Source organism: Saccopteryx leptura, chromosome X (genome assembly GCF_036850995.1).
Source record: "Saccopteryx leptura isolate mSacLep1 chromosome X, mSacLep1_pri_phased_curated, whole genome shotgun sequence".
Taxonomy (NCBI): Eukaryota; Metazoa; Chordata; class Mammalia; order Chiroptera; family Emballonuridae; genus Saccopteryx; species Saccopteryx leptura.
Genome location: NC_089516.1, coordinates 3,067,312 through 3,094,949, shown reverse-complemented (window position 1 = coordinate 3,094,949; position 27,638 = coordinate 3,067,312). Strand labels below are relative to the sequence as shown.

General features: G+C 51.8%; 1 protein-coding gene across 10 annotated transcripts in view; it reads right to left on the bottom strand.

The window, feature by feature from the left end:
- The window catches only part of STS (steroid sulfatase), a 138,878-nt gene that overhangs the window by 47,071 nt on the left and 64,169 nt on the right, over positions 1-27,638 (bottom strand). For all 10 annotated transcript variants that reach the window (XM_066356783.1, XM_066356781.1, XM_066356786.1 and 7 more), the window contains 5 exons: positions 25,817-25,957; positions 18,541-18,662; positions 18,307-18,429; positions 15,352-15,775; positions 9,028-9,164 (listed from right to left, as the gene is read on the bottom strand). In XM_066356783.1, coding sequence (XP_066212880.1) covers positions 9,028-9,164; positions 15,352-15,775; positions 18,307-18,429; positions 18,541-18,662; positions 25,817-25,953 — 943 coding nt within the window. In that variant the 5' untranslated portion in view covers positions 25,954-25,957. The remainder of the gene's footprint in view (positions 1-9,027; positions 9,165-15,351; positions 15,776-18,306; positions 18,430-18,540; positions 18,663-25,816; positions 25,958-27,638) is intronic.

The following is a 27,638-nucleotide window of genomic DNA, read 5'->3' as shown; positions in this document are numbered from 1 at the left end:
ATCATCACCACTATCATCATCACCATCACCTTCATCATCATCACCATCATCACCTTCATCATCATCATCATCATCATCACCATCATCACCTTCATCATCATCATCATCACCACCACCACCATCAATGTCATCATTATCATCATCATCACAACCACCATCACCATCATCACCATCACCACCATCATCATCACCATCACCATCATCACCTTCATCATCATCACCTTCATCATCATCATCATCATCACCATCATCACCTTCATCACCACCATCATCACCATCGTCACCATCATCATCATCATCACCATCACCACCATCACCACCATCATCATATCACCACAGTGCCAGGCACCAGAGAGGTAATCACAGTTCCCTCCAAAAGTTTAATCATCATTAATATGTTGTCTCTTCTTAGCCGTAGACTTTGAAATGCAACCTATACATTTATGGGAAAGTCTCAAGGTTAAAAGAAGGTCCTACTTATCAAAAAAAAAAAAAAAAGAGCTTTCACACAGTTGAAGGTAGGAAACGGATGCACTGACTCCCGAGGGAAACACACAGCCCGAGGGCTGAGATCACGTTCTGGAGAGAACAGAGGAATGACAGAGTAAACATGGGCCTTGCCTGTGTGGGTCCAGCAAGCTTAGTATTCAAGAAGTCGATACAGGGAGCTTGGTTTCTGAACTCTCATCCTGCGCTGAGAGGAAGATAAATCTCGAGTCAAATGGCTCCACTGCTTTTCATTGTCCTTGCGAAGCCATCTCAGCCAATCACACGGTTGGACTGTCATCCGCAAACCTCAAAGAATGCCATGCTTTCCCAGGGATCCCAGCACCTCGAACGGAGCCTCGCAAACACCAGGCACCTGCTCCCCACGCGCTTGCCTCTAGAAATCAGTGAGGGAGCACCTGCCGTACGACTGGTCTACGGCATTCGAAAAGCACTCCTGCCCAGGTCAGCAAGCCTGGTCACTGAGCGGTTCCTCACTGCACGCTACAGTTCAGGCTCCCACAACTACCTCCGCCCAACGGTCTTCGAAAGTAAGAGCCCGTTTTTAAATGGATAACCCATTAGATCAGGGGTCCCCAAACTTTTTACACAGGGGGGCCAGTTCACCGTCCCTCAGACCGTTGGAGGGCCGGACTATAAAAAAAAAACTATGAGCAAATCCCTATGCACACTGCACATATCTTATTTTAAAGTAAAAAAAAACAAAACGGGAACAAATACAATATTTAAAATAAAGAACAAGTAAATTTAAATCAACAAACTGACTAGTATTTCAATGGGAACTATGCTCCTCTCACTGACCACCAATGAAACAGGCGCCCCTTCCGGAAGTGCGGCGGGGGCCGGATAAATGGCCTCGGGGGGGCGCATGTGGCCCGCAGGCCGTAGTTTGGGGACCCCTGCATTAGATCCATGTCCAATAAGCCAGACCCTGCTTAGAATTACGCTGCGTGTTTGAGGGGCGTTGACCAATACCTAACCGAGTCTCCCCGTCTGCAGAGATCTCTGGTTTTGCTTCATCTTCTTTTGTGACCATCCTGACCCCCTTGTTGAAAGACACTTCCTGTTGGATCCTCCACCCCTTGAGAAGGGTTTGATGGGTGCCCCGAGGCTGTGCTGCACACACTGACCTGTGCGTCAGGCACGCAGACGAGGAACTCACCCTGTCCCTTCCTCCGCTCCTCCACTCACCTTCTGTGGGTTCCTCAGTTATTTTTCCTTCCGGTTGGTTCTGTTTCACTCCTGTGCCCAGAGCAGGTGGCCCTGTCGGTCATCCCAGCGGGAAAAAGACACCGGGAAGAACTGAGGGAGATTCTCCCAGCAGGAAAAGACACCGGGAAGAACTGAGATAAACTCTCTCAGGAGCCACATGACAGATCCTGAGCCACTGGAAACCAAAGTCCTGGACACTTGTGCTGTCCCTTTAGAACGGCTGGTGTTTGTCCCACGTATAAAGAAAGGCTCACTCGGTCAATGTCCCTAATCATCAGGGAAGGGCAAACCCAAGCCACACTGAGATGCCGCCTCACACCTGTCAGAATGACCATCATCAATGGATCTGCACACAACAAGGGCTGGTGAGGGAGTGGGAAAAAGAGGACCCTCCTGCACTGCTGGTGGGAGTGCAGATGGGAGGAGCCATTGTGGACAGCAGTGTGGGGATTCCTCAAAAGTTTAAAAATGGAGCGGCCTCATGACCCAGCAACAATTCCACTTACGAGAATATACCTAAGAAATCCAAAACACTGATTCGAAAGGATATATACACCCCTGTGTTCACTGCAGCATCATTTGTAACAGGCAAGATATGGAGGCAAACCAAGTGTCCATCAGTAGATGAGTAGATAAAGAAAAAATGTATCTATCTATTATCTATCTACCTATCTACCTACCTATCTGTCCAATAGAATATCTATCTATACAATAGAATATCTATCTATACAATAAAAGATCTATCCATCTATCCAATAGAATATCTATCTATCTATACAATAAAATATCTATCTATCTATATAACTGAATATCTATCTATCCAATAAAATATCTATCCAATAGAATATCTATCTATCCAATCTCTATCTATCCAATAGAATATCTATCTATACAATAAAATATCTATCTATCTATACAATTGAATATCTATCTATCTATCTATCTATCTATCTATATAACTGAATATCTATCTATCCAATAGAATATCTATCTATCCAATCTCTATCTATCCAGTAGAATATCTATCTATACCAGGGGTCCCCAAACTACGGCCCGCAGGCCACATCGGCCCCCTGAGGCCATTTACCTGGCCCCCGCCGCACTTCTGGAAGGGGGCACCTCTTTCATAGGTGGTCAGTGGAGGAGCATAGTTCCCACTGAAATACTGGTCAGTGTGTTGATTTAAATTTACTTGTTTGTTATTTTAAATATTGTATTTCTTCCTGTTTTGTTTTTTTAGTTTAAAATAAGATATGTGCAGTGTGCATAGGGATTTGTTCATAGTTTTTTTTATAGTCCGGCCCTCCAACGGTCTGAGGGACGGTGAACTGGCCCACTGTGTAAAAAGTTTGGGGACCCCTGATCTATACAATAAAATATCTATCTATCTATCTATCTATCTATCTATTTATCTATACAATAAAATATTTATCGATACAATTGAATATCTATCTATACAATAAAAGATCTATCTATCTATCTATACAATAGAAGATCTATCTACACAATAAAAGATCTATCTATCTATACAATTGAATATCTATCTATACAATAAAAGATCTATCTATCTATCTATCTATACAATTGAATATCTATGTACACAATAAAAGATCTATCTATCTATACAACTGAATATCTATCTACACAATAAAAGATCTATCTATCTATCTATCTATACAACTGAATATCTATCTACACAATAAAAGATCTATCTATCTATCTATCTATCTATACAATAGAATATTATCCAGCCAGAAAAAAAATTTTATTCTGCCATAAAATACTACCATTTGCAACAACATAGATGGACCCCAATAGGATACAATGCTCAGTGACATCCGCCAGTCAGAGGAAGTCAAACACCACAGGATTTCACTCCTCTGGAGAATCTAAAGACCAAAATCAACTACCAGACAGAACAGAGACAGACTCATGCACACCGAGAACACACAGAGATGATTATCTGGGGGGGAGAGGGGACAGGTAGGAAAATAAAGTAAAGGCTTAGCTTTTTTTTTTTTTGAAACCAAGAATCCCACGTAAGCCACCCGACCCCAAACCTCAGAGGTGGCGGCAACTTTCGGCTCCGATCAGAAGGCTGGGTTGGAAGCACCTTCACCTTAGGGTTCAGCTTCTTGTCCACTGTTGACATTTTTCTCTGTAGGGCACAGAGCTTGCAGGTCTAGCCTGATCAGGCCCTGACTGACGATGCCTTCCTGTGGTTCTATTAATAGCGCAGACTCTAAATAAACGCTGACTGGCCCTGGCCGGTTGGCTCAGCGGTAGAGCGTCGGCCTAGCGTGCGGAGGACCCGGGTTCGATTCCCGGCCAGGGCACACAGGAGAAGCGCCCATTTGCTTCTCCACCCCTCCGCCGCGCCTTCCTCTCTGTCTCTCTCTTCCCCTCCCACATCCAAGGCTCCATTGGAGCAAAGATGGCCCGGGCGCTGGGGATGGCTCTGTGGCCTCTTCCCCAGGCACTAGAGTGGCTCTGGTCGCAACATGGCGACGCCCAGGATGGGCAGAACATCGCCCCCTGGTGGGCAGAGTGTCGCCCCTGGTGGGCGTGCCGGGTGGATCCCGGTCGGGCGCATGCGGGAGTCTGTCTGACTGTCTCTCCCTGTTTCCAGCTTCAGAAAAATGGAAAAAAAAAAAAAATTAAAAAAAAAAAAATAAACGCTGACTCCCCGTGACAGCCACCTGAGGCTGGAGCCTGCGGCAGAAACCCCGACACCGGGGACGGCTGGCGGGAACCGGTACCCGTGCACCTGTTCCCCCTGCCCCCCCCCTCTCTCCTTCACGGGTGTCCGGGAAATGTCATTCCACTTCCCGAAAAACAGCTGGGGTGACACCCCCCCCCCCGGCCCCTTGACACTTGGTGCGCATTTGAGAACATCCGTCTTCTCCATCTGCTCCCTGTCGACACCCCCTGGCTGCAGAACTCGTGGGCTTAAACGTGCGTCTTGGCCTGACCTGTGGTGGCGCAGTGGATAAAAGCGTCGACCTGGAAATGCTGAGGTCCCCGGTTCGAAACCCTGGGCTTGCCTGGTCAAGGCACATATGGGAGTTGATGCTTCCTGCTCCTACCTCCCCCCTTCTCTCTCTCTCTCTCTCTCTCACTCTCTCTCCTCTCTAAAAATTAAAAAAAAACAAAAAAAAACTTAAAATAATATTGAAAAAAAACTGGCAAAAAAAAAAAAACGTGCATCTTTGCGACGGCGCCCCGAATGCCCCAAGGATTCGGCGGCCAGCACGTCCTGCCCAAGTGACGGGGCAGCTGTGCCCCGTGGCCACGGACGCCCACCCTTCCCAGCTCCACCCGCTGAAGCTCTTTACCCCGCCCCTCCCTGGGGACATCCGTCTGTCCCCTTCCCGATCTCCTGGGAGACTCTGAAAATTCATAGTAGCCCCGAAATTTTCTTAGGTCTCATCGTGGCCGCATCCGCCCTGCAAGAAGGATTAGGCACACCGTCCGCACCCAAAACGCGTGACTAATGCCAGCTCGTCCCCCCTGGTTCCCTGTGGACCACACACGGCCGGGGTGCGGGGCCTGCCTGTTACAGAAAAGGGCGGGATATGTGAGAGCCACACGGGGAGGCTCTGATGGGACACCCGCACTGGAACGCCTGCCCGTGCCTCACGGATTCCGTCCCCTGAGGCGGGTGTGTCTAACCTTCCGCAAGCCCCGCCTGCCTCGCCCACAGGACAGGGGCAGCGGCCAGGCAGGGACCTGCTGCGTGGACCGGGGCTGCCGCGGACGGGGGGCGGTACAGGGCAAGTTCATGGCCAGACGCTGCGCGCGCAGTGAACAGCTGGAAATGTCATCATGAACGAAGGCTGGCCACACCCCCAATGGCACTGGGGTGCCCCGGTTTGAGCCGTCCCTGAGTGGTCTGACGGCCAGACCCCATTCACAGCCCTCACACCCCCTCTGAGCGGTCAGCCTTCCCTCGGCTGGTGTTAAAACACCAGGAGAGCCATCGCACAGCTCGGAATAAACCCCCACACTGTGGCGTGCAGTGGGCCGAGGCGGACGATTAAGTACTAAACGTTCTGTGTGACGCACACGCCTTCCCAGGTACACAGAGGCCTGCCGTGGGGAGCGTCACGCTCCACATAGCAAGGAAGCTTCCAGAAATTTCTTAAAAGAAAATGCCCAGAGTGAGAAGATGGGCCCCCTCCTGTCAAGAGCTCCTACCGGAGCTGGAGCTGCCTCTCGCAGAAGGAGCAGACTTCTCCATTTTATTTCACCACACAACTGTTCACAATGCAACCTTGTATCATCTGCGAAAGGATACAAGATTCTTCTGGGGGGATGGGGGGAGAAGAAGGCGCCTCCTCAAAAACCACAAAACTCTGGCATGTATCAAATTTGTAAAAACACCAGAAGCTTCCTGACAAATTAATGTCATGGCTTAGGGGAAGGATCTTACTTTGTAGCAAAAAAAAAAAAAAAAAAAAGAACGCAGTCATCTATTAATATTAGATCAAGCTCCATTGCAGATTTCAAAGGTTGAAAAAAATGTACTTTGTTCTATTCTGCAGGGAACAGTAGTTTTTTTTAAAAAAAAAAATGGAAGTTAGACTTTTAATGAGTCAGGGTAGGCATATGCATCATGATAATTACATAAAATTGAGTCGCTGAATAAAAACTAATGTGCACGTGTGGCTTTAGCAGCGTGAGCTTCACAGCGTGACGCTCCCCACGGCAGGCCTCTGTGGATCTGCTGGCCCACAGAGGTCTCGGTGCTGTGGTAGAAGCCTGTGACATTAAATATCACACTCATTAAAGAGCTGACCCATGCCGCCAATGTGCATGACAAAATACTCTCCTGACTTGCCCAGCGACGGAGCACAAAGTGGATGCTGGTGGACACGCGACATTTTAAGCAGGAGAAATGGGGGCAGGCAGGCCGGTGTCAGTGTGTGCAAAAGCCATCCACACAACTGGTTCTTCTTCTCGTGAGGGGGGAGTGTTGTGGTTTTGTTTTTCTTGGAATTAACCACCTGGACTCATTTCCATTATTTTATAGCATCACAGAGCCACACAGGGGAAAAATAACAACAACAACAACAACAAAGACAAAACAAAACCCAACAACTTAGAGCTGACCTCATCTGAATTCTTCATGTAAAGATAATGGACCAGAAGTCTGGGGATTTAAGACATCTTTCAAGTTTACAGAGAGAGTTAAAGAAAGAGCTAGAAGCCAGGCTAAGGGGCTGGTCTATTTGTTTTTTAGAATGGTGCTCCTTCCGAGATTTCAACAAAGCGAAACAAAAAGAAAGGCAAAAATCAAATGAATGAAATCAAAGCAGAACTTGTTCTTGTAATCCCCAGAGTAGAAGATCACCAATCCCCTTTAATTTGCTGATTAAAACAAAACCAACAAGCAAGTGGTGGTCTAACCGCTATACAAAATAAGACTGCGTGTTCAACAGCCATTACAAAATTAAATTAAAAAAAAAAATACCACCACCCACACAGTGTGGCCATGGTCCAATATTTCCATAGCATCTAGATTAAAAAGTTAAAAACAATCCATGTGGTATACAAAAAATAAAAGGAAGGGAAATGACAAGAGAGAAATAAAAAAAAAAAAAATGGACAGAGAGCAAATATACAAAGATCTTAAGCAACGTGCTTGAACCGGTGACATGTGGACCATTTTGTCCAGATGGGTGGAGCAATGTCAACAACACAAGGTAACATCCTGAGAGAAGATGGGGGGGGGGGGACTAAATGACCCGTTCATTGACCCATACTTCCCCCAGGGATGTGTCTGTCCATGCCTGCTCCGGGGGTGTGTCTGTCGGTGCCTGCCCAGGGATGTGTCTGTCCGTGCCTGCCCCGGGATGTGTCTGTCCGTGCCTGCCCCGGGGGTGTGTCTGTCCGTGCCTGCCCCGGGATGTGTCTGTCCGTGCCTGCCCCGGGGGTGTGTCTGTCCGTGCCTCCCCCAGGGATGTGTCTGTCCGTGCCTGCCCCGGGATGTGTCTGTCCGTGCCTGCCCCGGGGGTGTGTCTGTCCGAGCCTCCCTCAGGGATGTGTCTGTCCGTGCCTGCCCCGGGATGTGTCTGTCCGTGCCTCCCCCCGGGATGTGTCTGTCCGTGCCTGCCCCGGGGATGTGTCTGTCCATGCCTGCCCCGGGGATGTGTCTGTCCGTGCCTCCCTGGGGATGTGTCTGTCCGTGCCTGCCCCGGGGATGTGTCTGTCCGTGCCTGCCCCGGGATGTGTCTGTCCGTGCCTCCCCCAGGGATGTGTCTGTCCGTGCCTGCCCTGGGGGTGTGTCTGTTTGTGCCTGCCCCGGGATGTGTCTGTCCGTGCCTCCCCCGGGGATGTGTCTGTCTGTGCCTCCCCCGGGGATGTCTGTCCGTGCCTGCCCCAGGGGTGTGTCTGTCCGTGCCTGCCCCGGGGGTGTGTCTGTCCGTGTCTCCCCCTGGGATGTGTCTCCCCCAGGGATGTGTCTGTCTGTGCCTACCCCGGGGGTGTGTCTGTCCGTGCCTCCCCCAGGGATGTGTCTGTCCGTGCCTCCCCCCGGGGGTGTGTCTGTCCTAGCCTGCCCAGGGGTGTGTCTGTCCATGCCTCCCCCGGGGATGTGTCTGTCCATGCCTGCCCCGGGGATGTGTCTGTCCGTGCCTCCCCCGGGGATGTGTCTGTCTGTGCCTCCCCCGGGGATGTGTCTGTCCGTGCCTGCCCCGGGGGTGTGTCTGTCTTAGCCTCCCCCGGGGATGTGTCTGTCCGTGCCTGCCCCGGGGGATGTGTCTGTCCGTGCCTGCCCCGGGGGTGTGTCTGTCCGTGCCTGCCCCGGGGGTGTGTCTGTCCGTGCCTGCCCCGGGGTGTGTCTGTCCGTGCCTGCCCCGGGGGTGTGTCTGTCCGTGCCTGCCCCGGGATGTGTCTGTCCCTGCCTTCCCCGGGGATGTGTCTGTCCGCACATCCTTCAGGGATGTATCTGTCCGTGCCTCCCCCGGGGATGTGTCTGTCCGCACATCCTTCAGGGATGTGTCTGTCCGTGCCTGGCCCGGGGGTGTGTCTGTGCCTCCCCCAGGGATGTGTCTGTCTGTGCCTGCCCTGGGGGTGTGTCTGTCCGTGCCTCTCCCGGGATGTGTCTTTCCACGCACCACCCCCAATCAAGCCTTCAGGGCTGAAGGTACTTTTCGTATGGTTAACCTTTCAGAATCAGTGTTTGCTGGGTTACCCACTTGGGAAACTGTCTCTCAGGAACTCAGTGGAGATTCTCAGGAAATCACCCGGAAGGAGGGCAGACTCCGCCACATCTTGAGTCCCCCGGCACAACAAAGACTCACATACCGACACTCCAGTCCATCTCCTCGGCCGTGTCCCCGTAGGCTCCATGCCTGCTCTTCCCGGCAAAGTCCTTGGAGGAGTAGAGGGCCGTGTGCACCTGCAGACTGGCGAAGACCAGCAGGAAGGGTGTCCTGGCGTTCCTGGGGGAGAAAAAGATAATTCCGAGAGTGATGTCAGCACATCTCCCGCCGTGCTGACTAGCAGGGCACTAGGGCTGCACGGAGCCATGGGACGGTTCAGAAAACACCACACACGGACGGACAGACGCTGAACCTGCTACCCCTTCCAATCGGGGAGAGGAAAGTCTCCCCCAGTGTCTCGACGAAGAGAGGCATGGTCAACCTCTACGATCAGCAGATGGAAGCACTAAGTTGTCCTTGAGACATTCTTCAAGGACAACACAACGTAGTGGAGAATAGCATGCTTTTCCCTTGAATTCTACTCTTCCCTGTCTACGTGGTGATTAATATGAATTCAAACATAGTCAAAAGAATATTCTCTCTGGAATACACACACACACACACCCTACTACTTAGCCAAGACAGTATCTTTTTTTTTTTGTTGTTGTTGTTGTTGTATTTTTCTGAAGCTGGAAACGGGGAGAGACAGTCAGACAGACTCCCGCATGTGCCCAACTGGGATCCACCCGGCACGCCCACCAGGGGGCAACGCTCTGCCCACCTGGGGGCAATGCTCTGCCCCTCCGGGGCGTCACTCTGTTGCATCCAGAGCCATTCTAGCACCTGAGGCAGAGGCCACAGAGCCATCCCCAGCGCCCGGGCCATCTCTGCTCCAATGGAGCCTTGCTGCGGGAGGGGAAGAGAGAGACAGAGAGGAAGGAGAGGGGGAGGGGTGGAGAAGCAGATGGGCGCCTCTCCTGTGTGCCCTGGCCGGGAATCAAACCCAGACTTCTGCACGCCAGGCCAACGCTCTACCACTGAGCCAACCGGCCAGGGCCAAGACAGTATCTTGAGTTGTCATTTCTTGTACCAACATCCTGCTAATCTCAGTTCAACCCCATGCTCTGCCACACGCCAACCTCCTACTATGGAACAACTCTCTCGGAATGAACGTTCAGTTGTCAAGACTGGAATTTCGGAAGCTAAATGGAATATTCTTTAAACTGGCCCAAATCTATAATCCAGAGAGTTCCGTGTAATGGAGAAACCACTTCTTAATTCAGATTTCACTTAAATCTATACTGTTGTAATGAGTAAGAACAGACAGAGACAGTCAAGAGTTGTCAGTCCCTGTGGATGGGTGGCCCTTGGGACAAGTGCTCTGAGCTCGGTCACTGCGGGAAGGCCTGGGGGTTCAGAGCTGAAAGGGACACCCCTCCCTCCTTCTCTGCATCTCGTTGACCTCTGAGAAAGGCACGTGATGGGCGCCTGCCGCCATTTCACCGAACAGGCTCAATCTTTCGCTTTGTCCGGGAAGGAACAGCTATTCCTCTCCTGCTCAGAGGGAACACTGAGTGAGTGCCATCCCGCGGCCATCGGGGTGCAGGACAGAGGCTCACTCAGCAGTGCAGCCGGCTGCAGCCCTGGCAGGTGCACACAAGAAGACACAGTGCCCAGAAGAGGCACGCCTGGAAGGTAGCCACCACCTCACTGCCCACGCCTCACGTCCTCTCCGCCTGGCTCTACTCTGCCCTCCACGACCTGCGGGAATGTGGGGGGCCCCCGGGAATCTCCAGCCTGCAGGCCCATTGTCAACAAAACACCATCGTTCCAAGTAAGCCTTGCCCTGATGCCAACACCCTCACACACGTCGAACTCTAACTCGATGTGTTCAGTGGTCCCAGAGATGGCTAGCATGTGTGCAGACCACTGCCTGGACTGAAGAAGGTGCTGAATAGTATGGCCAACTGAAGGAGTCATTGATGAATGGATGGGTGGATGGATGGATGATGGATGGATGGATGATGGATGGGTGATGGATGGATGCATGGATGGATGCATGGGTAGTTGGGTGCATGGGTGGGTGGGTGGATGGATAGATGTGTGGATGGGTGGGTGGGTAGATGGACATGTGGTTGGCTGCATGGGTGGGTGGGTAGGTGGATAAATGGGTGGATATGTGGATAGGTGCATTGGTGGGTGGGTGGGTGGGTGGATAAATGAATGGATGGATGCATGGGTGGGTGGGTAGGTGGATGGGTGGATGGATGGGTGAGTGGATGGACAGATGGATAGATAGGAGGGAGGGAGGGAGGGAGGGATGATAAATAGGTAGGTGGATGAATAGATGGGTGGGTAGATGGATGGATGGGTAGAAGGGTAGGTGGATGGATGGATGGGTGGGTGAGTACATGGGTTGGTGGATGGTTGGATGAATGGATGGGTGGATGGATGGATGGAAGGATGGATGGATGGATGGAAGGATGGATGGATGGAAGGATGGGTGGATGGATGGATGGATGGATGGATGGATGGATGGATGGATGGGTGGATGGATGGATGGATGGATGGATGGATGGATGGATGGATGGAAGGATGGGTGGATGGATGGATGGATGGATGGAAGGATGGGTGGATGGATGGATGGATGGGTGGATGGAAGGATGGGTGGATGGATGGATGGGTGGATGGATGGATGGATGGATGGAAGGATGGGTGGATGGATGGATGGATGGATGGATGGATGGGTGGGTGGGTGGGTGGATGGATGGATGGATGGATGGATGGATGGATGGGTGGGTGGATGGATGGATGGATGGATGGATGGATGGATGGAAGGATGGGTGGATGGATGGATGGATGGATGGGTGGATGGAAGGATGGGTGGATGGATGGATGGATGGGTGGGTGGGTTGATGGATAGGTGGATGGGTGGATGGATGGATGGATGGATGGGTGGGCGAGTACATGGGTTGGTGGATGGGTGGATGAATTGATGGGTGAATGAGTGGTGGGTACATGGGTGGGGTGGGTGGATGGATGGGTGGGTGGGTAAATGGGTGATGGGTGGATGAGTGAATGAATGAATAGATGGAGGGAGGGAGGGATGGGTCAATGGATGGGTGAGTGAGTGGATGGATGGATAGGTGGGTGAGTGGTGGGTACATGGGTGGGGTGGGTGGATGGATGGACAGACGGACCAATGCAATGTTTAACGAAGCCCTTGCTGCCCTGCCCAATCATCACATACATGCATTCGCTCTCCCACCAGGCCCCGCGCTGGGCCAGGTCTCCCCTCCGCTTTACAACCTTGAAAACCGAACGACTCTCAGCCTGCCGGCGGGAGGGAGCTTTCTCAATAACAGCTGAACTCCTTTTTTTTTTTATTAGCCGGAGCACTTCCGTAAACAACTCCCTGGAAAATTTATGGCCGCTGTCTCGCACGCTGTGTGAGGAGAAAGAACCTTCAGCTGCTCCGTGGCTTCTGCCCGTTTGTCAGAAATACAGAAGGCGGCCCTGGGCCTTCCTGGCCCCCCTGCCATCGTCCCCCCCATCTCAGAAGACAGAGATTTACATCCTGGAAATAAACACAGGAGGGACGCTCCAGGCAGGGGGACAGTCGTGCTTTTATTTTCCTGTCTGCCAGGAAGGTTCTGAATGTCACCTTTCCCCGTGTGACGGTGCGATCTTTGTCAGTCGCCCAGCTGGAGCGGACGTGAGTACCCCTCTGTACCCCAGATGTCCACACGCAGCTGCCGCCTCCCTCCATCCAGCAGAACTTGAAAGGACGTTCTGAGTAGCCAGTCAGCTACTTAGCGCTGGAAAGAGATAGCTGAGCTGGACCACTCCCCCACGAGCAGGGCGGGGCGGGGGGGGCAGGCTTCACAGACACGCAGGTGTGGCTTGCAATGCAGTCCCCAGCGTTATCCTGGGGGCCCCCACTGTGCACTCAAAGGCTCTGAGCCCCTGAGCCCTCCACAGGAAGACAGCTCTTTGCTCCTCACACAACACCGCCTTGGAGCGTGGCAGAGGTGACGTCTGTGAGAAGCCCCCCAGGTGATGTGCAGACACCCAGTGCCCGATGAAGCCCTGGAAACCACGGTTAAGCATGGCAAAAGGAGAAAGCTTGCTGCTGAGAACACCTGCACGGATGCATCCCGTAGGGTGGGGCACGTCCACGTTGACCACACATGCCTTGCCGTTCGCGTGGGGACCATCGCGTCTGATTTCCGTAAAACCTTTCGCAGCATCTCAGTGACCGTGACCTCCCGCTACGGTGTTGCTGGAATGTCACCCGTTTCTGGATAAAGTTGCAGACAATGCCATGTGCTCAAGATAAACCTTATGATAATCCAATTTGTTCTGCTCCTTTTCCCCAAGTCACGGGCTCAGGGCTCCATTAAAAATGCCTTCTCAGCCCTGGCCGGTTGGCTCAGCGGTAGAGCATCGGCCTGGCGTGTGGGGGACCCGGGTTCGATTCCCGGCCAGGGCACATAGGAGAAGCGCCCATTTGCTTCTCCACCCCTCCTCCTCTCCTTCCTCTCTGTTTCTCTCTTCCCCTTCCGCAGCCGAGGCTCCATTGGAGCAAAGATGGCCCGGGCGCTGGGGATGGCTCCTTGGCCTCTGCCCCAGGCGCTAGAGTGGCTCTGGTCTCAGCAGAGAGACGCCCCGGAGGGGCAGAGCATCGCCCCCTGGGGGGCAGAGCGTCGCCCCTGGTGGGCGTGCCGGGTGGATTCCGGTCGGGCGCATGCGGGAGTCTGTCTGACTGTCTCTCCCCGTTTCCAGCTTCAGGAAAATACAAAAAAATAAAAAATAAAATAAACAAACAAATAAATAAATAAATAATGCCTTCTCACCCTGTGAATATTCACACACACGAGAGATTCATTTCTGTCCAAACACCGCGCGCCGTAAAATCGCGGTTCACTGTGGAAGACGAGCCCCGTGTGTCTAAACCCTGTTGCTCCGTCACGGACAAGGTATCACTAGCCTCCTCCATGTTTCCGAGAGGTTGGTGGGGGGCAGGGACTGCTGGGGAACTGTCACAAAACTGATTTGCCAAACTGCAGACAGCTGTGTTTTGGCTCCAATGGATAGATCTGCAACAAGCCTGTGCTTTCGTGGAATGACCTGTCTCTTATTTCTAAAATACTGGGAGGGGAACAGTCAAGGAGAAAGCTTCGCGAAGCATGCAGACACCCGGGAGCTACTGTGGAGTTGTGACATCAGTTGAGTGTCCAAATGAGACACTTTTAAAAATAATAACAACAGCCTGACCTGTGGTGGCGCAGTGGGATAAAGTGTCGACCTGGAATGCTGAGGTGGCCGGTTCAAAACCCTGCACTTGTCTGGTCAAGACACATATGGGAGTCGATGCTTCCTGCTCCTCCCCCCTTCTTTCTCTCTCTCTCTCTCTCTCTCACTCTCTCAGTCTCTCTCCTTTCTAAAATGAATAAAAATTGTTAAAAAAATAATAATAAAAGAGACAGAATAGGCTAGGAAGTATCAGGAGTGATCCCTGTGGCAGGAAAAAAAAATGAGGTCATTGGAGGAACCCTTTTCTCCCTGTGGGAAGTTAGAATAACGCACCTTTATCTGAAACCAGGGAAAAAATGAGGTCATTGGAGGAACCCCTTTCTCCCTGTGGGAAGTTAGAATAACGCACCTTTATCTGAAACCAGGGAGTGAACTATCCTAGTCAAGTCCACACTGCATGCTCCGTCACCGAGCGCCCTGGGCACCCAGGATGTGGGGGCTCACGCTGGCGGTGCCTGCCCCCATGGTTAGCCTTCCCGTGGACCCCAATAACACAGCAGGCCCCCCTACCTGCACACGGTCATGCTCATAGACGTGCAGGAGCATGACCGGCTCCCAACCATCTCCGTCCTTTTTGAGAACCACAAGACGTCTTTCCTCACCCCAGAGAGATCAATCACCCCACCCAGATTGCTCACGGAAATGCTGCTTGTGCTCAGAAGCTTTTATAGAATGCTCTGGACCTCCCCACGTGGGACAGGGCCACCCTCTGCCCTCCCAACAAGGCAGCGACCTCTCCTCTCCTGGTCTGAAGCCCCTTCCGTCACCCGTCGGACTTTTGTTTTGGTGGGGAGGCCTCTGCCCTCCCAACAAGGCAGCGACCTCTCCTCTCCTGGTCTGAAGCCTTTTCCGTCACCTGGCCGACTTTTGTTTTGGTGGGGAGGCACCTTCTCCTATCTATGCACACGACACGAGGGATCCCGGCAAAGCCCCTCTGGAGGAGAGCGCCCCACGTTTCATGAGCCCCCCCCCAACATGTGCCAGGTCACCCTGCACCCCCAGAGCCTGGCTGGGGACAGCCATTCAGCACAGAAAGGAAACAGAGCCCCGAAGGACCAGCCTGGCTCCGCCCACCCTCCGTGGACCGCACCCGGCACGGGGTGACCCCTACCGGCGCATGAAGCGGGCGGCGTGCTCCGTCAGCGTCTGCGTGAGGTTGTCGTAGGAAATGGGCTGCTGCGTGACGGCCCGGCCGGTCATCAGGAAGCAGTTGAAGGGCCGGAAGAAGTGCAGGAAGGCGAGCAGCAGGCCGAGGAGGCCGGCGGCCAGCAGCAGGAGGCCCAGGAAGACGGCGCGGGGCACGGGCACCAGGCGCAGCCAGCGCAGGGCGCCCAGGGTCAGCAGCGCCACGGCGATGGCCTGCAGCGGGACGAAGACCAGCAGCCGGATGCCGGAGGTGAACACGCTGCCCGCCCCCGGCTTGCAGTCCCGCAGGTTGGTCACCGGCAGCCCGTGGAAGTAATCGAAGCCGTGGCTCAGCGGGTGGTGGCAGAAGTCCGTCCTGTTGTGACAGTGCGTGCCGAGGTGCCACTTCCCTGAGGACACAAAGGGGCGACACGGGTCAGTCCCGCCGGACGCCCAGGCTGGGACGTCCACTCTGCTTCCTGCACACGGAAGGGCCGCGCTCTTCCGTCCCCTGATCGGCCCACGACCTGCTCTCGGGGACCCACACATTCTCCTTCCGTTTCTATTAGCTCCTCGCTCGACAAGAAAACGGGAAGGAATTTGGGGGTTGGGGGAAAACACTAAAAACAAAATAACAGACAGACACCTAACACATTTAATATGCAGGAGATGTAACTATATATATGTATCTATCTATCTATAGATACATATCTATCTATATATGTTATCCATTGATAGATACATAGATAGATACATATATATGTACATATATATGTATCTATCTATAGATATGTATCTATATAGATACATATATATGTATCTATCTATAGATACATATCTATATAGATACTATAGATGTGTCTATCTATAGATATATATATATAGATACACACACACACACATATATATATATGCACACACACACACACACATACACACACATACACACACACACACACACACACACTGCTCACAAAAAACCAGGGAATATTTTATTGCTTCATATTCATTTTGAAATATCCCCTAATTTTTGTGAGTAGAAGATATAAACTATGTATTTTTCTGAGATAGATTTAAAAAAAAAACAAAAACAAAACACACATTTCCTTCAAATTCAAGTCTTGGAACTGGCTTGATTTTATTCCCTGAATGTTCAAAGTGGAAATGAATCCTTTTACAGAAAACCACAAAACAAACAAACAAAAAAAAACACCTGCCTCTGAGACATGAGGAAATTATACTCATAACTCAGCAATTATTTTAAGCACCAGGGAACATCTCTTGTGAAATGCTAATGATGCCACTAAGTTAGTGAACGCCTCATACAGGCGCGTGCACGCACACACAGGCAACGATGATTTTACGGTGACATGTGCGAGGAATGAGAGCGGTCACTGTGCCCCCAGGACACTTTCTAGGATGTGTCTGATGACCTTCACGGACTCAAGTTTATCAAGTAAAAAGGGAGCAGGCGTCGTTCACATCAGCAGGAGAAAATCAATATGGGAATATCGTCTGAGACACGTTATGACACCACTCTAGTGTGACAGTGTACAGTGCACATCTGTATCCATAGCATGGTGTGCATACGATGTTCTGTATGCTGTGTATGCAATTATGTGTATTATCCATCACCTGTTCCATCTGTCCATCATGTTCATCCAGCTATCCGTCACCCAGTTCATCTATTTATCTATTTATTCTTGTCTGTCTCTATTCTCCACTTCATCCGTCTTTCAATCCATCATCCATCCACCCATTCATCATCCATCCATCCATCCATCCACCTGCCCACCCATCCAACCATCTGTCTTTCCATCCATCATCCATCTACCCATTCATCATCCATCCATCCATCATCTATCCATCCAACCATCCATCCATCCATCCATCCATCCATCATCCATCCATCCATCCATCCATCCATCATCCATCCATCCATCCAACCATCATCCATCCATCCATCTATCCATACATCATCCATCCATTATCCATCATCCATCCATCCATCCATCATCCTTCATCCATCCATCCATCCATCCATCATCCATCCATCATCCATCCATCCATCATCCATCCATCCATCCATCCATCCATCCATCCATCCATCCATCCATCCATGTGTCTGTCTATCTATCTGTCTATCATAATTTTTGCTCCATAAAACGCAACTGGCCGTAAGACACACCTAGGGTTTTAATAAGAAAAAAAATATTCTGAACCAAATGGTATGTTAAAATATTTAATAAAATACTGTATTTTTCACTGCATAAGATGCACCTCCCCTCCCCCAGAAGTGGAGAAGAAAATGCCCGTGCGTCTTATAGAGCAAAAAAATATGGTATCTATCTATCTATCTATCTATCTATCTATCTATCTATCTATCTATCTATCTAACTAATCTTGCCATCCATCCATTCATCCATCCATCATCCACCCCATTTATTGAACTATATTTCCTTGTCTCTATCATCTAGCTTATCTGTCTTTCTATCTACTCATATATCTATCTGTCCATCCAGTTTTCTGTGTGACTATGTTTACCTATCTATTTATCAATCTATCTATGATCCATTTATCCATCCATCCATCCACCTATCCATCCATCATCCATTCATCCATCCATCCACCCATCCATCTATCATCCATCCACTGATCCATCCATCTTCTATCTATCCAACTATTACATATACATTCACAAACAATACACACATAATCACATACACAGAGATACACTGTAACACATATCCACATATTCAGATAACCCAGGTGGGAGCATTGTGTTTTAATTTGGAACTGACACCGTTTCTTCCCCATTGAAAGCTGTGTCCACTGTATCAGCGAGGTCAACGCCTCCTAAGGAAGCTGGTCTCCTGCCCTCCCCACTGCTCTGCTCACCCCCTCCCAAGGCGCACGCCTCCCCCTCCGCAGCGGCCCACACCTATCAGAGCCGTGGCGTAGCCTTGATTCTTCAGAAGTTTGGCGAACGTGATCTCACTGCTGGGGAGTCCCCCGGAGGAGGCTGAGAAGAGGAACACTCCGATTCGAGTCCGAGACGCCATGCCTGACGCAGGGGAGACCGGCCATTAGGTTAGGATTCGGTAAACCAGGGAGACGGGAGCTGGGAGGACATCCCGGGGAGGAGGACAGCCCCGTGAGGCGGCCAGCAGCTTACCTGACCGGATGGGGTACCGGCCGGTCATGAAGGCCGCCCTGCTCGGAGTGCACAGGGGGGACGCGGCCAGGTGCTGGGTGAGCTTCACGCCTTCTCTGGCCAACCGGTCAATGTTGGGAGTCCTAGACCAACAGAACCAGGTTACTCGTGATGACTTTGAAAATGGACCTTCTCTGGCCAACCGGTCAATGTTGGGAGTCCTAGACCAACAGAACCAGGTTACTCGTGATGACTTTGAAAATGGACCTTCTCTGGCCAACCGGTCAATGTTGGGAGTCCTAGACCAACAGAACCAGGTTACTCGTGATGACTTTGAAAATGGACCTTTCTCTGTGGGTTCTTTTTTTTTTTTTTTACAATGAATTGCCTGACAATAATCCAGGCATGGTGACACTTATGTGGGGCTCTGTGAAGTGGAGAGAGGTAGGAGAGAAGGAGAGGGGACACAGGACCAGGGCTCTGAATGAGAAAGAAAAAACCATGTTGGCGTCGGAATGATCTGGGTCTGATTTGCTCAGAGGCCCTGCATGCCCACAGAGGGATCCAAGCTCCTGTTCCGTTACCCATGGTTTAGAGAGATAGAGGATAGATAGATAGATAGATAGATAGGCATAAAGAAAGATGGATGCATAGATGGGTGTATCAGTGGATGGAAAGATAGTTGATTTAGTTTGTAGACAGAAACAAGAATATATAGTCAAAGATGACTTGGATGATGAATGGTGGAAGGATGGTGATGGAAGTGTAATGGGTGAATGGGTGGATGGATGGGTGGATGGATAAATGATGGACAGATGAATGAATGAATGGATGGATGAATGGTGATGGATGGATGGTGATGGATGGATGAATGATAAATGGATGAAAGGATGTATGGGTGGATGAGTGGATAGATGGATAGGCAGATAGGTAGATGCGTGGATAGGTAGATGGATGGATGGAGATGGATGAAGGGATGGAAAGATAGGTGAATGGATGGATGGATAAATGGGTGGATGGGTGGATGGATGGATGGAAGGATGAATAGATGGGTGGATGGATGGATGGATAGATAGGCAGATGGGTGGATAGGTGGATGGATAGATAGAGATGGATGAAGGGATGGAATGATGGATAAACGGGTAAATGGATAGATGGATGGATGGATGGATGGTGATGGGTGGATGAATGATAAATGGATGGATAGATGGGTGGATGGATAGGTGGATGAATAGATGGATGGATAAATGAATGGTGATGGATGGATGAATGGTAAATGGATGAAAGGATGGATGGATGGATGGATGGATGGATGGATGGATGGGTGTGTAGATTGATGGATGGGTAGATAGGTAGATGGGTACACAGGTGGGTGGATGGGTGGAGATGGATGAAGGGATGGAAAAATAGATGAATGGATGGATGGATGGATAGATGGGTGGATAAATGGGTAGATAGGTAGATGGGTGGATAAGTGGATGGATAGATGGAGATGGATGAAGGGATGGAAAGATGGATAAATGGGTGAATGAATAGATGTGTGGATGGATGGATAGATAGATGGATGGGTGGATGGATGGATGGATGGATGGATGGTGATGGATGGACAAATGATAAATGGATGGATGGATAGGTGGGTGGATGGATAGGTAGATGAATAGATGGATTGACGGATGGAGAAATGGATGGTGATGGATGGATGAATGGTAAATGGATGAAAGGATGGATGGATGGATGGATGGATGGATAGCCTCGTGTTCTAAACACTCGAGATCTCACTTTGTGACATTGGTGACATGGTCCCTCTGAGTGTAGTCATTTAATCTTTCTAATCAGAGTCACAGTTTGAATTTTAAAGTTTTATATGTTATCTGAATATCATAGAATATTGACTATAAGGCTAATTTTAAAGTTTTATGTATCTGAATATCATAGAATATTGACTATAAAGCTAATTTTAAAGTTTTATGCATTATCTGAATATCATAGAATATTAACTAGATGGGCTAGGACACATCTCCTCTGTTGAATCCACTCGGAGAAACCCCAAGCGAGTTGTGGGTCGTATTTTTTCTTCCTCGGTGCTCCCCGGTGACTTTTCACCCATTTATCCATCCATATGTCCACCCATCTGTCGATGGATGGTTGGGTAGATAGGTAGATGGATGCATAGGTGAATGGATGGATGGATGGATGGGTAGATAGGTAGATGGGTGCATAGGTGAATGGATGGATGGATGGATGGATGGATGGGTAGATAGGTAGATGGGTGCATAGGTGAATGGATGGATGGATGGATGGATGGATGGATGGATGGATGGGTAGATAGGTAGATGGGTGCATAGGTGAATGGATGGATGGATGGATGGATGGACGGACGGACGGATGGATGGATGGATGGATGGGTAGATAGGTAGATGGGTGCATAGGTGAATGGATGGATGGATGGATGGATGGTTAGATAGGTAGATGGGTGCATAGGTGAATGGATGGATGGATGGGTGGATGGATGGATGGATGGATGGATGGATGGATGGATGGATGGATAGATGGATGAAAGGATGGATAGATGGGTGGATGGATGGATGGACAGATGGGTGGATAACTGGGTAGATAGGTAGATGGGTGGATAGGTGGATGGATAGATAGAGATGGATGAAGGGATGGAAAGATGGATAAGTGGGTGAATGAGTAGATGTGTGGATGGATGGATAGATAGATGGATGGGTGGATGGATGGATGGATGGATGGTGATGGATGGATGAATAATAAATGGATGGAAGGATGGATGAATGGATGGGTGGATGGGTGGATAGGTGAATGGGTGGGTAGAGGGATGGATGAAGGGATGGACAGACAAATGGAAAAAACAAATGAGATAAGAGAGACAGACAAGAATAGACAGACTGGTAGATAACATGAAGGATGGACAGATGATGAATGAGATGGACAGGTGGGGCAGATGACAGGTGACAGGTATAATTGTCCACACACAGCGCATAGAAAACCACAGCCTAGGAGAGTAACCAGTGGCCACCCGCCTCAGCCTGTGGAAGCACACGCCTACAGGGAGAAGGGCACAGTGGGACTCGGTGTGTCTTCAGTGGCGAACGTTGACAAACGTGCCAGCACGGTCCAGCAGAAAGCAACGCACACTCACGTGAAGAAGCAACAATGGTGGGATCTTGATAACATGATACGAAGTGAAATAAGTAAATCAGAAAAAACCAGGAACTGCATTATTCCACACGTAGGTGGGACATAAAAGTGAGACTAAGAGACATTGATAAGAGTGTGGTGGTTACAGGGGGAGGGGGGAGAGGGAGAGGGAAAAGGGGAGGGGGAGGGGCACAAAGAAAACTAGATAGAAGGTGACAGAGGACAATCTGACTTTGGGTGATGGGTATGCAACATAATTGAACGACAAGATAACCTGGACATGTTATCTTTGAATATATGTATCCTGATTTATTGATGTCACCTCATTAAAAAAATAAAATTATAATAAAAAAAAAGCAACACCCTGAAGCCCTCACACGCTTTGCTGGCTCCCGGTTTCTATGCTGAGTCAGTCCTTACTCCTGGGCTCCCTTCGGGGATGATACATTATGCAAGGTCAGCCACCCGGCTGCCTCTTCTCCGGGGCCAGCTTGGGCCGGCACCTCGGGACGTCACTGCAGCCGTCTAGGCATGCAGACATGCATGTGTGCCCATGCTTGGAACACGTCCAGCTACTACCCCACCTCCTCCGCCGGAGCCCTGGTCCCTCCCCCTTGCCGCCCCGGCCGTGCTCCGCCCTGCAGTTCCAGGCATAGATGGGCTTCCTACGGCCTCTTTTATCCTCCGGGAGGGGCTTGCTCCACGTGGGGAACATCAGGGGGTACCACTTCATTCTAACAGCTTCCTCACTGTGGCCGGGAGACAGGGCTCACCAAGGCAGAGGCCTGTAGGATGGAAGCACCTGTCTGGCTTACTGTTGGGGACCCCACCCCCCCCCCAGCCCTGCGCCACACCGAGCGGCCAACGGTAATGCCTAGCTTGAAGGGGAAGACCATTCCATTGCATCTGTCACGTCAGCTGGTCTGCCCTCCGTGGGTTTAATCTGTGCATTCAACCGTCAACATTTCCACCTTGCTTCCGCTGGGGTTCCAAGATGCTCACAAGACCCAACGTGGGAATTCAGCTTAATCATCCCGGTGTGCCTGCATCGGCCCGCTGAGAAAGACGGCTATGCTTCTGCTGGGGTTCCAAGATGCTCACAAGACCCAACGCGGGAATTCAGCTTAATCGTCCCGGTGTGCCTGCATCGGCCCGCTGAGAAAGACGGCTACTTGGTGGTGGTGGTGGTGGGGGGTGACATTATTAAATATAACGTGAAACACGTGATTCAGAAGGTGCTGGAATCGAATACGGACAGTAAGGCAGATCTGGGGTTGTCATTGACATGAACTTTTATAAACTACTTTCCCCATTTTGATAACAGGTGGGACTAAACCTTAATGGCTTGAGTGTATTTTTTTTTATTTTTTATTTATGACACTTTTGGGCCCTGGCCGGTTGGCTCAGTGGTAGAGCGTCGGCCTGGCGTGCAGGAGTCCCGGGTTCGATTCCAGGCCAGGGCACACAGGGGAAGCGCCCATCTGCTTCTCCACCCCCCCCCTTCCTCTCTGTCTCTCTCTTCCCCTCCCGCAGCCAAGGCTCCATTGGGGCAAAGATGGCCCAGGCGCTGAGGATGGCTATGTGGCTTCTGCCTCAGGCGCTAGACTGGCTCTGGTTGCAACAGAGCAACGCCCCAGATAGGCAGAGCATCACCCCCTGGTGGGCATGCCGGGTGGATCCCGGTCGGGCGCATGCGGGAGTCTGTCTGACTGCCTCCCCGTTTCCAACTTCAGAAAATACAAAAAGAAAAAGAAAAATTATGACACTTTTGTAAGAACAGTCATCTCATGATCTCAATCAATTTTAGGACTATTCTATCTTGCATCATATTAATACTACATTTAGCCTTAGAGTCAACATTCTATGATATTCAGATAACACATAAAACTTTAAAATTCAAACTGTGACTGTGATTGGAGAGATTAAATGAGCACACTCAGAGGGACCATGTCACCAATGTCACAAAGTGAGATCTGGAGTGTTTGGAACAGGAGGCCAAGGACAGAGCAGAGAGCACACGCAGCCCGTGAACGTTTTAAGGGGACACTGCGGGTAGATCTCATCCCCGTACACGCCTGTAGAAGCCAACGAGCGTCACGGGTAAGCACCCATTTTAAAAATAACAAGCGACATCGGAGGAAAGAGCAGGGTTAGAAAGGAGACGCGACTGTCTGTGCCCCTAATCAGGATGTTTTCCTGAAAAAAAAAAAGGTTTAATTTTCTTCTTCTCTAATACGTGACAGTAAGAGACAGTTTTCAAGATGTGCTGTCGGTCCTGGCCAGTTGGCTCAGTGGTAAAGCGTCGGCCTGGCGTGCGGGGGACCTGGGTTCAATTCCCGGCCAGGGCACATAGGAGAAGCGCCCATCTGCTTCTCCACCCCTCCCCCTCTCCTTCCTCTCTGTCTCTCTCTTCCCCTCCCGCAGCCAAGGCTCCATTGGAGCAAAGATGGCCCGGGCGCTGGGGATGGCTCCTTGGCCTCTGCCACAGGTGCTAGAGTGGCTCTGGTCGCGGCAGAGCGACGCCCCGGAGGGGCAGAGCATCGCCCCTGGTGGGCGTGCCGGGTGGATCCCGGTCGGGCGCATGCGGGAGTCTGTCTGACGGTCTCTCCCCGTTTCCAGCTTAAGGAAAAAAAAAAAAAGATGTGCTGTCATGTGAAAAGATGAGAATGGAGGTGGAGGGTGGGGGGCATGGAAAGGAACCAGGCACCCGTGGCATTTGGCAAAGGGGTCCGTCCCCGAGCGCACGTATGAAGACTCCTCCTAGATCTTGGGCGGACATTCCAGCAAGCGGGGATAATCCACCCGCTCCTTGGATCCATTCTGTATGGATGGTTCATGGGTAAGCTCTCCATAGAACCGCTGGATGCCAGGGTTTCCTCGTTCCACAGACAGAAAGGGCAGGGCTACAGCCAACACGCCCCAACACCAGGACGGACTGGCGTCCGTAAAGCAAAGGGCCCTTCCTCTGTTTCTGTTCAATCAGTTTCGTGGGGGGGGGGGGGTGCTTAGAGTCCACAGACGGGTCCCCAGTGTGTTTCTGGTGCCACTGCAGTCAGTCCTGGCCCTGGAGAAGCTCCGGCATCATCACACGTGACATGCGTCCCTGGGACGCTCTGTCCCTGGCCGGAGTGGCTGGCCCAGGACGGAGAACAGCCTGAGTGAGAAGGGGAAGGCCTGCAGGTCTGAGTGGGTGGGTGGCCGAGAGAGGCTCGGGCGGGACAGGGAGGCTGGCACACCACCCCCCCCCCCCCGACACAGAGCCCGATGCCCGAGAAGAGGACACACAAGACAAGAGGCGGACTAAAGGGAAGTGAAGGAGGGTGGGAGGGAAAAGTCACCAGGGAGCACGGAGGAAGAAAAAATACAACCCACGCCGCTCTTGGGGTCTCTCCGAGTGGATTCAACAGAGGAGACACGTCCGAGCCCAGCCCACCCGCCCTCCGGGGCGTGTCTATGTGCCGTCACACGTCTACAGAGTGACGTCACAAGTCTACGTGACGTCACACGTCTACACGGTGCGCTTGGGGTCTCTCCCAGTGGATTCAACAGGGGAGACGTGTCCGAACCCAGCCCGCCCGCCCTCCGGGGCTTGTCTATGTGCCGTCACACGTCTACAGAGTGACGTCACACGTCTACACGGTGCGCTTGGGGTCTCTCCGAGTGGATTCAACGGAGGAGAGGTGTCCGAACCCAGCCCGCCCGCCCGCCGGCGTGTGTCTACGTGACGTCACACGTCTGCAGAGTGACGTCACACGTCTGCAGAGTGACGTCGCACGTCGTCTACAGAGTGACGTTGCACGTCATCTACAGAGCGACGTCACACGTCTACAAAGTGACGTCACACGTCTACACGGTGCGCTTGGGGTCTCTCCAAGTGGATTCAATGGAGGAGACATCTCGGACCCCAGCCTGCCCGCCTCCGGCGTGTGTCTACGTGACGTCACACGTCTACACGGTGCGCTTGGGGTCTCTCCAAGTGGATTCAACAGGGGAGACGTGACCTAGCCCAGCCCGCCCGCCCTCCGGGGTGTGTCTACGTGACGTCACACGTCTACAGAGTGATGTCACACGTCTACACGGCGCAGAGTCCGGACAGCGTTGAACGTTCACATGGCGGCCAGCAGCCGCCACGCCCTACCTGAGCGTCTTGTTTCCATAGCAACCGGGGTCTCCGATGCCGAGGTCGTCGGCCATGATCAGGACGAAGTTGGGTTTCGAGGCGGCCTGGCTGTGGGCCTCCCGCAGCAGGAAGACGAGCAGGAAGAGGTACTTCATCTTCCTGCGGGGGGAGGGGGAAAGGGAGAGGTCAGGGGTGCCTGTGCCGGACCGCCCCCCCCGTCCCCTCCAGGACCTCCCTCCCTCCCTCCGCACACACACTTCAGACCCGGCACCCCGTCGGTGGACACGTGCCGGCCGGGGCGGCGCTTGGCGGAAAACGGCCCCCGCTCTTTCTCCTGTGTTTTGTTTCCAAAACAAACCTTCCCTTTTCTTGGACAGAGAGGACCTCCCGTTTACACCCTTCACCCAAAAGTAGGTTCTGTTTAGAAAAACAAACACGCGGCCGCCCCCTCCCCACCGTGTCTTTACGGCATGTGGGCTCCGTGAGCCACTGAAAGTTCTCTGTTTGAGCCCTGAGAACGCAGAGATCTCATGAAGGTCACAGCTGGACTCTCGTCTCCATTCTCAAATTAGCTTTTCATTTTTTATTTATTTATTTATTTATTTATTTATTTATTTATTTTTTACAGGGACAGAGAGAGAGGGACAGACAGGGACAGACAGATGACATGCATCAATCATCAGTTTTCCATTGCGACACCTTAGTTGTTCATTGATTGCTTTCTCATATATGCCTTGACCGCGGGCCTTCAGCAGACCGAGTGACCCCTTGCTGGAGCCAGCAACCTTGGGTCCAAGCTGGTGAGCTCTGCTCAAACCAGATGAGCCGGCGCTCAAGCTGGCGATCTTGCAGTCTTGAACCTGGGTCCTTTGCATCCCAGTCCGACGCTCTATCCACTGCGCCTGGTCAGGCTCAAATTAGCTTTTTATTTATTTTTATTTTTTATTTTTTTGTATTTTTCTGAAGCTGGAAACGGGGACAGTCAGATTCCCGCATGCGCCTGACCGAGATCCACCCGGCACGCCCACCAGGGGGTGATGCTCTGCCCCTCCGGGGCATCGCTCTACCGCGACCAGAGCCACTCTAGCACCTGAGGCAGAGGCCAAGGAGCCATCCCAGCGCCTGGGCCATCTTTGCTCCAATGGAGCCTTGGTTGCAGGAGGGGAAGAGAGAGACCGAGAGGAAGGAGGGAGGGGTGGAGAAGCAGATGGGCGCTTCTCCTGTGTGCCCTGGCCGGGAATCGAACCCGGGTCCCCCGCACACCAGGCTGACGCTCTACCGCTGAGCCAACCGGCCAGGGCCCAAATTAGCTTTTTAAAGGGAACCACAGAAATGGCGGCCAATCGCTCAACACACAAGGAGCAGGGGATCCACAGCCTGGGGCAGCTGCGGGTGCCCGTGGAGAGGTGGGGGCCAAGGACCCCGGGCAGGGGACTCCATCCGCCTCGTGCGGCTGTGGCCACAACACAGGCTCACCTGACAGCCTTCCCTTCCTGTTGAGAAGAACGGGCTGGGGGCTTTGGGGAGCGAGGGGCTTGGGCGCACACCTGTACCCACCTCTCTGGCGCCTGCAGAAACTGCCAGGTGAACATTAGAGCAGCTGGAAGCAGAGGCAGCCCTCAGCTCACGTCACCCTGGTCGCACAGGGATGGGATGAATGACCCAGGGGCCAGACCGATGGACGCACCCACCCGAGTCCCGGGCCGGCCCTGGAAGAACCCGGGATGGCAGTGCCCAGGAAAAGACCTCAGCAGGACCTACGGTGCCAGGGACTCTCGGGGACCAGAGGGGGCTGGACAGGCGGGTCCCACAGGTTCCGTGGGGCCGTGCACGAGGCACC